The sequence below is a fragment of the Elgaria multicarinata genome, chromosome 8 (assembly GCF_023053635.1).
Source record: "Elgaria multicarinata webbii isolate HBS135686 ecotype San Diego chromosome 8, rElgMul1.1.pri, whole genome shotgun sequence".
Taxonomy (NCBI): Eukaryota; Metazoa; Chordata; class Lepidosauria; order Squamata; family Anguidae; genus Elgaria; species Elgaria multicarinata.
In genome coordinates, this window is record NC_086178.1 from 53,279,935 (window position 1) to 53,297,608 (window position 17,674).

General features: G+C 43.9%; 1 protein-coding gene across 1 annotated transcript in view; it reads left to right on the forward strand.

Annotated features, from left to right (window-relative positions):
* Window positions 1-17,674, forward strand: part of MYO7B (myosin VIIB) — a 75,985-nt gene that overhangs the window by 33,754 nt on the left and 24,557 nt on the right. Inside the window, exons 21-29 of the mRNA XM_063132425.1 lie at window positions 1,721-1,939; window positions 2,685-2,796; window positions 3,637-3,806; window positions 4,314-4,535; window positions 6,158-6,319; window positions 7,963-8,043; window positions 8,532-8,659; window positions 9,088-9,214; window positions 10,724-10,843. Of these exons, the coding sequence (XP_062988495.1) occupies window positions 1,721-1,939; window positions 2,685-2,796; window positions 3,637-3,806; window positions 4,314-4,535; window positions 6,158-6,319; window positions 7,963-8,043; window positions 8,532-8,659; window positions 9,088-9,214; window positions 10,724-10,843 (1,341 nt within the window). The remainder of the gene's footprint in view (window positions 1-1,720; window positions 1,940-2,684; window positions 2,797-3,636; window positions 3,807-4,313; window positions 4,536-6,157; window positions 6,320-7,962; window positions 8,044-8,531; window positions 8,660-9,087; window positions 9,215-10,723; window positions 10,844-17,674) is intronic.

A 17,674-nucleotide genomic window follows, 5' to 3' on the forward strand; every position in this document is an offset into this window, starting at 1 on the left:
AGACAATCTCAGCCGCAATTCCGTGGACACACACGAGTGGCAAATGTCAAAGTGTGCACTCGCAATGATCTTCCGCTCATGGGGGCGTCTGGTGAGAGACCTGTTTGCGTCACCAGAGAATGCTGTCTGCAACCGTGTCTGCACATGGGCAGACCACAGACTAGCATCCCTGGGGGACGCTTTCCAAATGACCTGGTCGGGGTGACTGGTTTACCTGTTCGCCCGATACCCCTCATTTCCAAGGTGATAGTGAAGTTACGCAGGGACAATTCCAACGCCATACTAATAGCTCCCTGGTGGCCAAGGCAACCATGGTTCACGCCGCTTCTCAAACTGTCGTCAGCGGAATTCATCAGATTGCCTCGACGTTACGACCTGGGGCACTTCCACACGTCGTTCTCAGGGCGCTTCCATCCGCCCCCAGTGCACCCCGAAAACGATCGTGTAGCTTGCCTGTAACACGACTGTAAAAGAGACGAGGAAGAAGCGTCCTTGCCGGCGCCGGCACCCAACTCCCTCCTCGCCGGCTGGGACGGAGAGCTCGTCCTTCACGCTTGGTCTGGATTTTGGTGTGTGCGCGCGAGAGGGGGAAGGAAAGCCCAGCCAGCCAGCCAGCCAGCCAGCGACGAGGCCCGGGGGTGGAGTGAGAAGCCCCGAGAGCAGCAGCTGCTGGGGAGGCGGGAGAAGTGCCATCATACAGAGCAAAGCCAGAGGGAGCCGCCGGCCTGCTGGAGCAGCCTCTTTTTCCCCAACCCCAGCCAGGAAGGAAACTTGCACCGTGCTGAGGGAGATCCTTGCGCAGAACTTCTGCGTTTCCCGGCGCTGCCGAGCCGGCTTCTGGCTTTGGACGCTCTGCAAAGGAGCCAAGTCCTCAACAAGCTGCCTTCGCCTGGCTGGGCTCTTTGCCTTTGGGGGTTCGCAGCAGCTTCCGCGCGTGTCGCTCGGTTTGGGTTTTTTTGCAGGAGGCGCAGGTGGGAGAGCCGGAACGCGCCTCTCTAGGGGCTCTGCGGCGGCAAGGACGCCTCTTCCTCGTCTCTTTTACAGTCGAGTTACACAATCGTTTTCGGGGTGCCCTGGGGGCGGATGGAAGCGCCCTGAGAACTCCGTGTGGAAGTGCCCCTAATCTCCAAAGAGAAAGGGCCCATTTTCCACCCGGATGTCCATATCCTAAATCTAACAGCCTGGAGGATACGGGTGCGCTAGACCAGCAATCCCTTCCTACAGATATATGGAATGTGATACTGGCAGCTAGAAAGCCAGCGACTAGGAAATCATCTACCTAAAAATGTTTTCAGCTAGGGAAGTTTCCGGAGTTGGCCCCGCGCAGGCGCAGAGCCCATAATGTGTGACTGCACAGATGACCACTCGAAGAACTACAGTTACAGGTAAGCAACCTGTCTTTCCATTCAATTATTCTTGCCATCTACCTCGTTTCAGTTTCTGGTATTCATATCTTCTTTTCTGTCATCCCACTAAGGCAGGATCTTCACTACTGCCTTATAACAGCATTGAAGTGCACTGAAAACTGTTGGGGCCCGTTGACACATTCCATATACCATTTCCAAACTGCTTTCGTAGTGTTCTATGTTGCTTGGTGTAGATCTGGCCCAGTTCCAGCTTTTTCTAGCTAGAATGTTACGTAACCCTCAGAGGATGTTTATGTTAGTTTGCATCAGGCTTCCACCTTGCATCTTACCTTTCTTTCGCTTGTGTGTGATAGATCATGTTGGGGTTTGAACGCCTGCAAGCCCTTTTCCGGAGCAGACAGCTTGTGAAGCAGTACGAGACAGCCCGAGCGAGTGTGATTAAGTTCCAAGCTTTATGTCGAGGTTACTTGATGCGCCAGAAAACAACTGAACAGCTGAAAGCTGTTTGTGTGATACAGGCTTATGCCAGGGGAATGTTTGCTCGTAGGAGTTTCCAGAGAATGAGGAGACAGGTGGGTATGATTGGGTAACAATGATCATATGGTGCATCATAATAGGTTTGAAGCAGCCAAATCCTGTGATTAAAAATTTCACTTAGGAGTGACTTTAGCGCTATCGTCAAAGAGCAAAATACCTGCATGCTACACATTGCATCAAATCAGGGAGTTACGACAGTTAAGATGTATACTCTTGGGTATCAAGACAAGACTGTAAGAACAGAGTGCTTAAATATGTATCAGTTCAAATTGACTGGTTTTCAGGATTAGATATATACTTGTGATTTTTTTTTAAAAAAAATGTCCATTGCCAAAATTACCTGAGATAATTTTAAAAGAATTCAGTTTTCTTAAGTATCTTGAGGGCTTAAAAATATGAAAGAAAATTACTCATTTAGCAGTTTTTAAGGGTGATTGGTTCCTCCATGTTGTTTCAGTACAACAATGGAAATATAAGGACCTTAATGTGCAAGCTTAGTTTTTAACAGCATGTTTACAAATCATAAAGAGAGAGGCAAACTCAGCCACGATGCTACCTTTGCCTTGATCAATTTAAAGATAGGGTAAGAATTATCTGGAAAAGAGGGAGTACTATGAACTGGCAAAGCTGGCTAAAAACAATAATAATAAGGCCCCAATCCTATGCATGTTTAGTCAGAAAAAGCCCTGTAACTCCCAGAATGGGGCATGCTGGGAGTTGTAGGGCTTTTTTCTGACTGAACATGCATAGGATTAGGGCCTAAGTTCCTATTACCTGCAGCAGCAACACAAACTGGAAGCCAGAAAGCTGTGCTTGGAGGAAGATAAGCATCTCCTTCCAATAACTGGAGCAAAGAAAGGAAAGGAGGAAGCTTTTAGAATAGAAAAGCTAGGTTCTTTAATTTGCTGGGAACAAACAGGAAGCTTTCATTTGGTATTCAGCAGAGAGATGTACACTTCTCCAGCTGGTCACGCACAGTGATGTAAGCGGCCATGTTTCCAAAACAAATAGACAGGCATAGTGACCAAGAGCCCTGTCCTTGCAGAAATGTTAGGAAAATATCCAAAGTCCCCAGCTGGGCAATGCTTTTATTTAGGACCATCCAAACGTATTATAGTTCTGTAGGACCCTGGGGAATCTTTGAACGGAAGTGGCCAGGGAAATTAATTTTACCATGAATTCTTCTTGTTCTTTGTATTTAATGGACTTGGGCTATATTCCAAGAACATAGGAACTGACTGAGTCTCAGAAAGCTTAGTTCAAACGTGCGGCAGTTATTGTCAAATGTCCAGTGCTGAAAACTTGGAGAGCTAATGACACCCCTCTGCCTGGGAACTCCAAAACTGCTGACAGAAATTATAAATAAGTTAAGATTGCTTACAGAAGAAGTTCATAAACATTTGGAAATATCTGGAATTCATTCTTAGAAGTTTTAGACCAATCATCCCACTGGTACACCCTGATCCTGAGTAGGTATGCCAGTGCCATGTTCCATTCCATTTACAATACAATCCTATGCAGAAGTAACTCCCATTATGTTTGACTAGATTTACTTCTTAGTAAACATCTTTAAGATTGCAGCCTTAGGAACTAACATTGTAATCTGGTTTGTTCTGCTGATACAAGTCCAAACCTTCAGGAGTGGCTGCAGTTTGTCTCCGTATAAAAGTCCCTGTTCTTTCCAGTTCCTAATTCTAGCTAAATGGATTCATATCATTGTATTTGCAGGAAGGCCTAGTTGCTCTGAAACATGAAGTGGATGCTGGTAAGCTAAAGAAACAGAACAAAAAACACGAAGCACTATATGATGCCATCAGTGACCAGGAAATGGTGGACAGAGTGTTTGGTTTCTTACCTCCTTTAATTGGAGGGCAGGAAGGGGACGCTCCCCTGGGCTTTGAGGTAAGCAGCTATAAATAAATTATAGGCCAGTTCGTCCCCTTGTGAAGTGGCCATCTAGAAATGCTGGGCAGTACTCAGTACTGTTGCTGGGCCTCTGCTAGGTCTCTTGTGCCTGTGGGATCTACTGCTAGCGCAACAGGAACTAGCACCCTGAAAATGAGCGCAAATGCTTCTGAAATGGTGCTGGTCAGCAGAACTCCCTACTGCGAGCTCTGTTGACCTGCCCCATTCCAGAAACTAGTGTTTCTGCTTTTCCCAGTTGCTTTACGAAGCATTAGGTTTCCATTGCGTTAGCAGTGGGTCCCGCTAGTGAATGGCCCCACTGGATACTGCCCATGATCTCAAAGAGAAGATGGCCATGTGGTGTTAATTAGTAGCTGACGTTGACACCATTTGGAGAGCACCAACCAGGAGCCTCAACATCTTTCTACAGCAAGGCTGAGCACAGAGGATAACCATGCTAGAAAGAGAGAGAGAGAACCATGTGCTCGCTTCTGTGCCCCATAGGACCTGGAAACAAAGACCCAGCCACACAATCTGAATGAGGTGGACCTGGATATGATCCCTATGACCATGGAGCCTTTGGAGGAGGAGGAGATTGATGACCTAGCAGATTACACATTTCCCAAATTTGCAGCCACTTACTTTCAGGGATCCTCTACACATACACACATTCGGCGGCCACTGCGCCATCCACTGCTCTACCATGATGAAAAGGATGATATTCTGGTAATTTATTTATTTTTATTTAATGCATTTTTTAAATTGTCCCTCCATTCAATGTTCCCATGTCACAGTAATCCAGAATTATTATTATTTAATTCCAACTTACTGTGAACAAGTAAGTGTGCTGGTGTACACTGCTTGAGAGTCACTGGCTTGTTTAGCTACACCTGCTGGCATGAGGAGCCAAGCAGGAGTGATTAAGTTTGCTCAGCATTTTTGGCTTATTATGACATTTGAATGGCCCAATGAGTGCTTGAGATGATTTATAATAAAACTATAAAAAAAGAATAAAATACAACCATTTCAAAAAATGTTTATTTTGTGTCTATTGCGACATCTGTTTAATAAGGGATTGTCTAATCAGCTCATTGCTGACAGTGCAATACACTGTCCACCAGTGCGAAGGATTGATTTTCCTTTACTTTGATCATGTGAAGTTGTGCATCTCCAAGTTCATAAAAGAGATCTGCTGGTTCCCTTACTCAAATGTAAATCCCATTGATTTCAATTGCATTTACCTCCAAGTCATACTAAAATCAGATGCATGCTTACCTTTGAGTAAACCCCATTGAACAGAGGGAGACTTACTTCTGAGTAAACAGAAGTAAGACCTCAGAAGTAAGCATAGGGTTGCAGAGCACTTCTTTACAGTTTGCTGTTTTAGACTTTAAAAAAAGCTTCTGAGTAACCACACTATTAAAAGTAAGTTCTATTCTTCACACTGGTGAACTATCAGGAAAAGGATTTAAGGGGGGGAATTAAGAATTTCCTAAAAAAAATCAAGGAATGAACTGATCTGATTCAAACTTGACATGCTGAAAGTCCTCCCTGAGAGCTATTACTGTGCCAATTTTGATCTCTTTATCTTTAAAAAGTATGCAGATGTAAGCATTTTTGTTAATTTCCATTAAAAAAATCCTTAAAATCAAGGGATGAACCGATCTGATACAAACTTGGGGTGGCTAAAGCCCTCCTTAAGAGCTATCACCATGGCAAGTTTGATCTCTTTATCTTTACAAATTAAGCAGATGTAAGCATTTTGGTTACCTTGGAGCAAAGAAGGGGACCTGACCACCTTTACAAAAGAAATTAGTTAAAATGATTATTCATCTGCCCACCATTTGAAACGAGCAAAACAAGCCTTTTCTCCCCCCACCCCCCGTAAACCTTTCCCAAGCCAAGGGGCAGCAACAGTCTCAGCCCATGGGCTCCCTCCCGCTTCCTACAAGCGGCCTCCCTTCCTTGAAGTGTGTTTAATATGATCTTAGGGGAAAGTGTAGCGTGTTGTTTTACCATCATTGCGCAGTTTCAGGCTGCTGTACTATTGTATTTGGCAGAAATAAAGAAATATATTTTTTTAAATAAACAATTAACTGCAGGGGAAAGGAGAATGTAGGGGGCGGGGTGGGAGATTTCACCGGCATAGTAGCACTCCAGGTGAAAAGATACATGAGCTGAAAGAGCGCAACGACGCACAGACATAAAAGTGCCCAGCGCTCCACTCGCTAAGGAAATGGTGGGGGAAACCGCAGATGAAAAGTGGATAAAAAAAGTAGGTGTGATGGAGCTCTAAATGACCCACAGTATCCGTAATGATATCTCATGCTATGTCCTCTCCTCACCAGGCATCTCTAGCTGTATGGACTATTATCTTGCAATTCATGGGTGAATTACCAGAGCCAGTGAAGAGTACCAACAGCAAGAGCAGCTCTGAGGTGACTCAGATTTATGATAGCGTTGGTAAAAAGAGCCAGCTGCAGCCCATTAGCAGTTACAGTCCTGATCTGGTAAGAGGCAGGGGTTCTTCACAGTTACTACTTTATTAAAAAAAAATTTAAAAAAAGCCCCATGCTGTTTTCTTATTGAAAATCACATACACACACACTGTTTTTTTGCCCCAAAGATTTTATGTGTAATGGCAGCTTCTGTGTAGTGATTTTCATAGGGAAAATAGTCTGGAAAGAAAGGGTTACCTCTCCCTTCCCCACATGCCACAACCTGATTTGGTTTTTTTTCTAAACAAACAAGATATGGCAAATTCTGTGCACATTGGTTACAAGCATTCTTAGACCAGCCCGGGTTTTCAGGCTGGTGTAGAAGCTGCCTTAATTGCCTAGCCTAGAGGTTCAACTTGCAGTTCAGTACGTCACCACATGGGCAGCTACACACAAACCCAAAGGCTTCCAGTTTGATCCCCCCTAATGGCACAGCCCTCAGCTATTGTGGTCTGTGAAGTGCTTGATAATTCTTTTGGTCTTGCAGCCATTGTAGAGGTGTAAACTCAAGGGAGCCTTCAAACATCTGAAGGGCCATATTATATAAATAAAGCATTGCGCATGGACTTGATTTTGAAAGGCTTTGAGTTTGAATGACCAAAATTAAAGGGATTTTAGAGATGGTTGTTCCATGGAGTAGCTGGGATTTGGGGGCTTAATTCTTAACTTCCTGTAATTAGTGCTTGCAGACTTGAATCAGTGTAATTAATGGGGACAGGCTAGCTGTCTGTGATTGCACCATTGTTAATTGTAAGCCATTTCGGTTTTTCAAGAGAACTGGGTCATAGTTCATTAGGACTCTGTTGAGTGAAGAGAAAGCGCCACATTCCATTTACATTACTCAGTTCATAATTTACATCACTGGAAGGAAGATAGCCTAGAGTGTCTGGTGTTTTTATCATCCACAAACTACTTGACATGACCCTTATCCTGCTCTCATTAATAGTATAACTTCTGATTACAGTGGGAGCAGAGCTATAACAAATGTTTCTGCAAATGTTGGGCTAAACTAGGGATCCATCTAGTTCTGTTTCCAAAAAAAATGTGGCTTGCTCCAACCTGGAAGTCTTCTAAAGGCTCTCCTCTCACATTCTGGAATATTTTTAATTCCAGATGCCAAGGCTGGCCTGGTGAATTTGTTAGATCTTGATGACACCATGCACACATAGACTTCTCACATGCTGTAGTGACATGATGGCCTCCTTTCTCTACACAGAGCACACTGTCCAGGCAGGTGCTCATCGGTCAGGACATGTATCAAACTATGTTTTACATGTCTGATGTGACTACCTATGCCATATGAAGAACTTGTTGAATTTGGAAGTTAGCAAAAAAGTTCTGAGCAACTGGGTAGTCTAATGAAGAATATAATTTGTGTCTTTCATACTGTGGGATCAAGCTAATTGCAAACATACCCTGATTAACACCATCATACACATTGTGGGCAACAAACCATGCTGTTTTAAACCAGCTTAAAAGCAGGCCAGTGTTCCTGTAGTAGTTCTCAGAAAATGATGAGAAAATGGTTTAGGCTGTGGTGATTTCGTTCATAATATAGTTGAGCCTTGTTGCCTGATGCGTTTTCATTAATGTTGTGTTTTCTACTGTCTTTTGGGGAGCCAACAAAATCTTTATAATAAACATCTGTATCTTAGCTAGACATCAGGAGGAATAACAAGTTCTCCAAGGCAGTTTCGTCTGTGAAATTAAAACGCAGCTCCAAAATGACCGGAAAGGTAGGCTATGTTTTGTCCTCATCATCATCCATTAGTTTGACCCTTGAACACTATTTTTGGTAGAAAGGAGGCATACAAATAAAGAAATAAGCAGCTTTCGTAGCATAATGGCCTCCCAGACAACATGCCCTATGTGTAGCTTATTGAGAGGTGGAAACACTGTCCATTTAGAAGCAAGGTTTAGAATAAAGATTAAACAAAATAATAGCCAAGGTGATGGAAGAAGATAACAAATGGGATTGAAAGGAGCAGGACCGTGGATTCATGGTTTTGCAGTGGGTATTAAATAAGGAAGAAACTAAGGAGAATCAGTTTGAATTGAACTGCATCTAGGAGGAGTGTGTATGTGTCAAGAAGGGAAGACTGCAGTTTTTTTAGATGTGATTGAATCAATTATATGTGACAGCTTCCTGCCCCAGTATTAAGTTATGTCTTTTAAAATAATTCTTACTTCAAGAGAGGAAAAATGGTTTTCTGTTTCATTTTAGGTGGCGAGTCAGATGACTAATGGGGAAGACATATTCCAAGAGGAGAGCACTATGTCTGAGAGACCTATGTCTAACCTTGAAAAAGTGCACTTCATTATTGGCAATGCTATCCTATGTCCTGCCATCAGGTATGAAAACTTATATTAAGGGGAACCTGCCCATTTCACTGGGTTATGCACGATACAGTGTCCCTTTTTCAGATTACAGTGTGTACACCCAAAATATTTATTTATTTATTGCATTTCTATACCGCCCAATAGCCAAAGCTCTCTGGGCAGTTCACAAAACTTGTGAATTGTGAAAAATTACCTGCCAAAACAGATAGTGGCTTCTTTTCCTTTGCTGATTTTCCAAACTCAGTCATTGTGTAGAACTGTTCCAGATAGAGAGTGAGGTACATAGGTGCAATTTCCCATATGAAACAAAAACCACAATATAATCAAAAGGATTTTAAATGTATATCCACTTGTAATGGGGAAATGTACATGAATCAGTTTAGCAAAATGCCTGTCATTGGGCTGATGGTCACGTTGTTTATTTTTTATTTTTTTCACAGGGATGAGATTTACTGCCAGATCTGCAAGCAACTCACTGATAATAACAACAAAACTAGTTATCTTAGAGGATGGATCCTGCTGTCACTTTGTCTTGGTTCTTTCTCTCCTTCAGACAAGTTTGTGAAGGTACTAATGATGCAGTTGTTTATGCCTACCACAGCTTGGATAGATCTCTACTACAATTTTGTATGTATATAATAGATAAATTGCTCTCTAGCTGACATAACTCCATTTATTCACACAAAGAGGATTGGTTTGGGAGGAAAGAAATTTGGCAATTATCTCCAGTATCCTCATTTTCCTTTTCTCCTTGCTCTTTTCCACACCTGCTAATTTCCTTGGACCTTGATATCAGTGAGAGACAGCTTGCTTTGAATCCCTATTTCATTAAATTTGTTCTAGTGTTCCTCAGAGCTGATTGTTCTCAGTAATAATGTCTCCCCAGTTTGGAATAGTCTGTTCAGAGAATCCTGCCAGGCTGTTCCTCATCAATGAGTTTTGGGCAATTCTCCATTCCCTCCAGAATTTTCCAGATGATTTTGAGTATGTTGGACCCTCGAATTTAACGCATCTCCAGGATCGTGTCCATCATCCTTTAATTAATAGCTGAGTAGTGTGCCATAGGGCTGCCAAAGGCAAATGCCTATAGCTGCTGAATCCCACCTCCTGCTGCTGTCACCCTTATTTTGCATCTCCATCTTCCTCTTCTCCTCCCACCACTTCACTATCTTTAGAGGGTTCTACCCTAGAAAAATGTTATTGGCCGCTCTAGGAACTTGTTGCTATCTTGGAGACTCTTTCCTGACTATCACAGAATGAATGAGAAGGAGGTAGTGGCGGCAGCAGCAGCAATGAATCCAGTAGTGGGCAATTGTTAGCGCCAAGGGGAACATTTTGTGCCTCCCTCCATATTTGCAAGCAAGGAAGGGCTTTTACTTTCCCCATTTTGGACCTGGGGAATGTCTACACGAAGGGTTTGCCCCAGGGTGGCTTCGCAGTAGCGGCACATCATCTACATGATGCAGCCGCCATTGCGAAGCCATCCGTGGGCAAACCCTTGAAACTCCGCTGAAAAATAGTCAAGCACTTAACCCAACTTTTTTGGCAGCAGAGGCTTGTCGCAGCCTATGACACCCCCTGATTGGTCACCATGGGCTGGACAGGGAAGGGGGAGGCCCCATGCCTCTGTAAAAATAATAATTAAAGAAACGGGAGGAGAGGAATGGGGCTGTTCCTCCCCCCTTTTAAAAGAAATTGTTTATCATCTGTTGCTCTGCAGATACAGATAATAAAATTTTAAAAAGGGGGGAGGAACAGCCCTGTTCCTCTCCCCCCCCCATTTTATAATTATTTGCATATAGTGGGGAAAGTTTGTACTTGCGTTCCTTCCTGGCAGATGTCAGGAAGGAACCAGGCACCTTATGGCCCAAAAGCACCTTCGTCAAGACGGGGGCCTGCTGTCAGGGAGTCCCAAAGGCTATCATGTCCTTGGAGACATGATTTTGAGAACACTGAAAGAGGTTTGGAACTGACAATAAACATTTTCACACATACTATATAACTTGTTTTAGAACAGCCCCAAACCCTCGTGATCACCTATGTTTTCTAATACTTTGTTCTGATTCATACTTCCAGTACTTGCTGAATTTCATCCAGAGTGGACCAATATTGTATGCACCATACTGTTCTGAAAGGCTGAGGCGCACATATATGAATGGGACACGGTCTGAACCACCTAGTTGGCTGGAACTACAGGTAGCCATTGCTTGTATTCCAGTTTCCCTTTCCGTTCCTCCTTACACTGATAACTCTTGTCCTGTTGAGATAGAAAGTAGTTAACCTTCATATGATGTATTAATGCAACATGTTTAATTTTGTCTTGGCTGGGATGACTGGAGCAGAATTCTTCTTTGTGGTCTCTGTGCATCACTCATATGGGCTCTGTGCCTGCGCGACGCCTTGCTTCGGGAATTTTCTATAGCTAAGAGCCATTTTGGGCGGGAACCCCTCCCCTCTCTACTGCGCATGTGCAGGAGGGTTCCCGCCCAGATTCCCCAGTTTTTCTTCGACCGTCATCATGACAGCCTCGTTGGGAACTTCTCTCTAAACAAACAAACAAAAAATAGCTAAGACTTATCTTTTATTCTATCTTCGATCCTTTTTCTCTTTTTTCATCTTCTTCTACTTCTTTCTTTCCTAAAAAAACAATTTTTTTTACCTCATTCTCTATCTTTCCATTTTATTCTGGACCGCATGGGCCCCAAGGCCCCATTCAAAAAGTGTGCCCGCTGTGGGATGAAATTGCCACCCTCGGAGGCCACATTTTCTGCGTCATTTGCCTTGGAGAAGGACATAAGGTAGACGCTTGCCTCCATTGCCAAGCCTTTTCGAAGCAAACAAGGCAGCATCGGGCGGACAAACTGCGGGCCGAGCTGTGGGAGAGAGCACTGGGGGCGGTAGATAAACCAACCATGGCTTCTCAAAAAGAGCCATTAGTGCCTCCAGTTCCTGTCGAGCCATAAATAAGTCAGGCTGACAGACCCCGCCAAGGTCCCCCTGCAACACCAGGGCGATCTCTGAATGCTTCGGTAGCAAAAAAGCTATCCAAGAAAGAAAGGACCCCGAAGTCCTCAGACCTTGCGAAGCAAAAGAAGAAGGCAAAATCGTCCCATAAGCATGATCGCCCTAAAAATAAGGCTTCGACATCGACTATACTATCACCGTCCACTTCTGCCCCACCATCGACAATACAAGCAGCTCCGACGGTCATCGCTCCTTCGACGTCGAGGATCGAACCGATGCCGACCCCGTCGTTGTCGGAAGGCAAATTAGGGATAATACATCCCTCCAGGGCAGAGACCGAGGATGTTCAGCAAGGGGTTTGAGCAGGTGCTCACCCCCACGGAACTTACCAGCTAATGTAGAACACACACACGATTATCGGAGATCGCCCACGCCCTTCGAACGTAGATCGGAAGATCGCCGTTCGCCTGACTCAGTTCACTCCATCGACAGTCGATATCAGGAGAGTGAACGCTACTATTATTCAAGACGACACCGCTCTCGATCTCCTGTAAGAGAATGGGAAAGACAATCAGAGTGGTCCCTTCCACCAAGACCTACCTATTATTATAGCAATTGGCATGACGTCCACGATCGATATCAACAAGAAACCCGAGCATCACCCCCTCGACAGACAAATGCCATCGGCCACGATTTCAGCACCAGAGGAGGTCATCGAGACACTACCAGCTCCGCTAGCCGTTACGTCAGTAGATTCTGCACCTCACCCTGCTCGATGTCAAGAAGCAACAAGTGCAAAAGCAAGGAAAACCCCGTGGGGGAGTAAAAAGAAGGCAAAGGCAAAGGTAGAACCAGGCAATCTTCAAAACGAAATATTTACAAAAGTTTATTTACAGTGCCAAGGTGCCGCCTATGCGTTTCGAACGCAAACTGCGCTCTTCCTCAGGGCTGTTATCTAAAATATAAATAAAAAAGTCCTTTGAATCATAATATTTACAAATAGAGGCGTTTTACAAGTTTATGTACCTAAAAATACTTTAAAAAACTTATGTATATCCAGACATACAAATTGTAATCAAAAGGTGTAATACATCATCATTCAGTTAATTAAAGTATATATACAAAAACATATAGCAACCAGGAGTAAATATCTATATTGCATATAAAAGAACACAAAGTATAGGGGACCGTATAATCAGAAGTAACACAGTTAAAGCAATTACAACCTTGACTACGCAGTCCCTCCTACCAGGTTCAGGCCCACCTGTAGGACATTTTCCGTGTGGACATTGTAAATATTGCAGTCATTCTCTCAAATTAAAACACTTGGGTTAATCCAATAGATAACAGAGAATATCCTTTGAAAGATCTTACCACGTGCAATACAGGGTTTGTAGTATATGGCATAATCTGTCCCTGTAATAAATTATATATTGGCAAAACTACAAGAAGTGTTAAAACCAGGATAGGTGAGCATATTAGTAAGATCAAATGTGGAAAAGAAGGAGCACCATTAGTTCACCATTGGAAAGAGAAATCACATCAACTAAAAGATCTATCATTCTGGGTTATAGAAAAAAATCAAGAATAAATCTGATAGGATCCTTTTAGAAAGAGAGGCCAGATGGATTATCAGGCTCAATACTATCAGCCCATCCAGCCTCAATGAGTCTTTGGAATTATCGGCACTGTTATAAGAAACATTTGTTTCCAATTAGTTGTCAAGGTCTCTTTTCCCTCCCTATAAATCTCACCTCCTTTAGTATGTCAGTCTAGCAGCGTTCTGCAGACAACTTAAAGAACTCTGTAAGTAAACTCTGATGTTTGCATTTGTAACGTAGATATTTACTCCTGGTTGGTATATGTTTTTGTATATATACTTTAATTAACTGAATGATGATGTATTACACCTTTTGATTACAATTTGTATGTCTGGATATACATAAGTTTTTTAAAGTATTTTTAGGTACATAAACTTGTAAAACGCCTCTATTTGTAAATATTATGATTCAAAGGACTTTTTTATTTATATTTTAGATAACAGCCCTGAGGAAAGGCACAATGTCAAGAAGCAACACTTCCTGATGTGCAGCAAACTGGAGAAATTCAGACTGTACAAATAACCTCATCTCCTGACGCAGGAGAAGACTACTGTTCAGACTCAGACTCTTGCACTTCAGCTGCCCCGTCGATACCATCGCCAGACGCGATAGTGGAAGCACAGGGTTCTGTCTCCCCATCCGAGGGACTGGGCCACTTCGCGGACCTCATTCAAAGAATGGCTCAAGCATTGGGCATAGAGACTCAACAAACAATAGAAAAATTAGTTGATCCTGTCTTCGACGCTATATATACAGAGGCAACAACACCCATCGCTATTCCCTTCTTACCAACCTTAACTAGGGCGGTAAAAGAATCTTGGAAAGACCCTGCAGCACTACAACCATCGTCAAAACGACTTGACAACATGTACAAAGTTCTAGACAAAGTAGCAGAGTTCCTGTTCACACATCCCCAACCGAATTCTATAATTGTGGAGTCGGCACAAGACCGCTCACAAAGGGTACACACAGCACCTGTCAACAAGGAAGGTCGACGTCTGGACCTAATGGGCCGTAGGTTCTATTCAACTGCATCCCTAAGCCTTAAGGTATCAAACTACCAAGCCACAATGTCCAGACACCAATTATTTTTGTGGGACAAGATGATGTCACTATGTGACAACTTGGGAGATGATCAGAGAGAGTTGGCAAGAGTATTCTACTCCGAAGCTACTAGAATGGCACGTCAGCAGATAGCTACAGCAAAACATCAAGCTGACTGTGGTGCAAAGACTATGGTAGGAGCAGTGGCCCTTAGAAGGCACGCCTGGCTGAGGTCGGCAGGTCTATCACAAGAAGCCAGGACTCGAATTAAGAGCCTTCTTTTTGATAGCACAGGCCTTTTTAACTCCACAACGGACGAGGATAATGGATAATGTTCAGAAGGCCAGGGTTACAGCACGGAAGATGGGAATGGGCTCGACTCAACAACAGTTCAAGCCTAGAAAATGGTGCAGACAATCGGGATTCAGTGCGACAAGATACCAACCTGACAGGCAGTCGTTTAAACAACCTTCTCTACCTCAACAAGGAAAGAAGCAGTTTCCGACATCGAAACCCAGGTTTCAACATCGTAAACTGGACTACACACAAAATCGACGCCTTTGACTCCCCTATCTGCATCACCATGAGCACCCCCTTTGGCGACCGTCTCTCGACATCGAGGGAGGCATGGGATTGAATCACTTCAGACAAGTGGGTACTCTCCATCATCGAAAATGGCTACAGAATAGAATTTGATTCTTTACCACCCTCGGGAGTCCTGAGAACAACTACGCCATCGACGCCACTTTAGCAGGAGGTCTGCTCACTTCTAGAGAAGGGAGCAATATGGCCAGTACCAAAAAGACAATTAATAGAGGGATTCTATTCCCGCTATTTCACCGTTCCAAAAACCGATGGGGGCATCCGTCCTATATTGGACCTATGAGAGGTCAATACCTTTATAACACCAAAGAGATTTTGTATGGTCTCCCTTCCCACGATACTACCACTACTCACGGAGAAGTCATGGTTTGCCTCCATCGATCTCAAAGACGCTTATTTCCATGTAGCCATTCACCATGACAGCCAGCGATACCTACGCTTCGCCATCGGCCAGCGCGCTTTTCAATTCCGCTTCCTGCCATTCGGACTTTCGACAGCACCCAGGGTGTTCACCAAATGTATCGCAGTGGTCTGTGCCCACCTGAGAAGTCGAGAAATACAAATTCACCTTTACATCGATGACTGGCTCCTAGTAGCAGATTCGAAGCATACCCTTCAATGGCACATACTTTACGTACAAGATCTCATCGTGGAGCTAGGGCTTCTGATAAACATAAAAAAGTCAACCCTCCTTCCAACCAAAATCATAAAGTTTATAGGTGCAATTTTGGATTCATACACCACCAAAGCATTCTTGCCAGTCGAAAGGGCAATCATCATCGAAAACCTAGCAAATGACCTGGTGAAACAACAAAGAACCACAGCATACACAATACAAAGACTACTAGGGCTAATGGCATTGACCACCATGGTCGTCCGATTTGCAAGGCTCAAGATGAGACATTTGCAGCTCTGGTTCAACAAGGTGTTCAACCCGTTAAAGAATGCCAGACGCGTCTTTCTCGCCTTACCATTGACAGTGACCAAATCCTTGAAGTGGTGGACGAACCGACAGAATTTGATGAAGGGAATACTATTCAAACCATCGATGCCAACGAGATCGATCACGACGGATGCCTCGTGCACGGGATGAGGAGCCCATCTCGACTCCTTAAGAGTACAAGGGCCCTGGTCAACAAGGGAGAAAAGGGCACACATCAACTACCTCAAACTGCTGGCAGTCCAAAAAGCACTCAAAGCATTCGAAACCGAGATACACAACCACCATGTTCAAGTGACTTCAGACAACACGACATTCGTGTTCTACATCAACAAGCAAGGGGGAATGAAATCCCTGCCCTTAACCAAACTCACCATACACATATGGGAATGGTGCATTCGACATTGAGTGTTCCTCACTGCAGTTCATATAGCGGGACTATCCAACACACTGGCGGACACTCTCAGCAGACAGTCGTTGATAGTCCACGAATGGCATATTCATCCTCAGGTCATCAAGGAACTATTCCACCTCTGGGGGCAACTGGACATAGATCTGTTTGCAATGGGGAACAACACAGTATGTCACCAATTCTGCAGCAGAGCAGGGATGGGAAGGAAATCACTATGGGATGCATTCCTCCACAAGTGGAACTATCATTTCCTATACCTATTCCCTCCATTCCCCCTGATAACGAGAATACTTGCCAAAATTATTCACGACAATGCAGATTGCATAATCTTAACCCCTTGGTGGCCCAGACAGAATTGGTTTGCAACCCTACTGAACAGGTCACAAGGGCTGCCAATGAGACGGGACCTTCTGTTCCAGGATCATGGTCGGATGTGGCACCCAGACGTCGACACCCTACATATGACAGCGTGGAGGCTGACCCCTCAGTAGGGGACAGTGATTTGGCAACCAAGATCCAAACGGTCTTGGACGCAGCCCTGAAACCGTCAACACGGAAAAATTATAACAGGAAATGGTCTGCATTTACTGCCTTTGCCTCTGATCGAGGGTTTTTACCTTCAAGCTGCCCTGTTCATCAGATCCTGTCTTTTTTATTAGTTTTAGTCGACAGAGGCCTGAAAGTTTCCTCTTTAAAGGTATATTTGGCAGCTATTTCTACTTTTCATGATTACGTTGATGGATTTAGGGTTTTTTCCCATCCTACTTTAAGCGGTTTTTTAAAAGGGTTTGTTAAACTTAAACCCAACAGTAAGGACTTTTTCGCTGTCATGGAGTTTATCAGTGGTTCTGCATGCACTTTCAATGAAACCATTTGAGCCATTGGCAACCACTGACTTACGTCTTCTTACTTTGAAGGTGGTTTTTCTGGTGGCAATTACGTCTGCAAGACGTGCCAGTGAACTATGTGCATTAAGAATAGATGAACCTTACCTGGTTTTCCACCTTGATAAGGTGGTACTTCGTCCTGATGTTCAATTTTTACCAAAAGTTGTCTCTACTTTTCATGTTAACCAAGACATCATCCTACCAACCTTTTTTCCTTCCCCTTCATCTACCTTGGAAAAGACGTTACACTTATTAGATGTCAGAAAGGTATTGGCTTTCTATAAGGATTGCACTGCTCCCTTCCGCCAGTCACAATGGCTATTTGTGTGTCATGGACAGAACAAAAAAGGCCTACCAGAGTCATCTCAGAGACTCTCTTCATGGTTGGTACAATGTATTATCCTGGCCTACCAGTTACAGAAATTAGACCCTCCAACGTCAGTCAAGGGGCATTCTACTAGAGCTGTCTCCACATCATCTGCCTTTCATCGTGGCATCACTGTTCCAGAAATATGCAAGGCAGCAACATGGGCTTGACCAATGACGAGTTTGTCACACTACAAACTGGATGTCAGG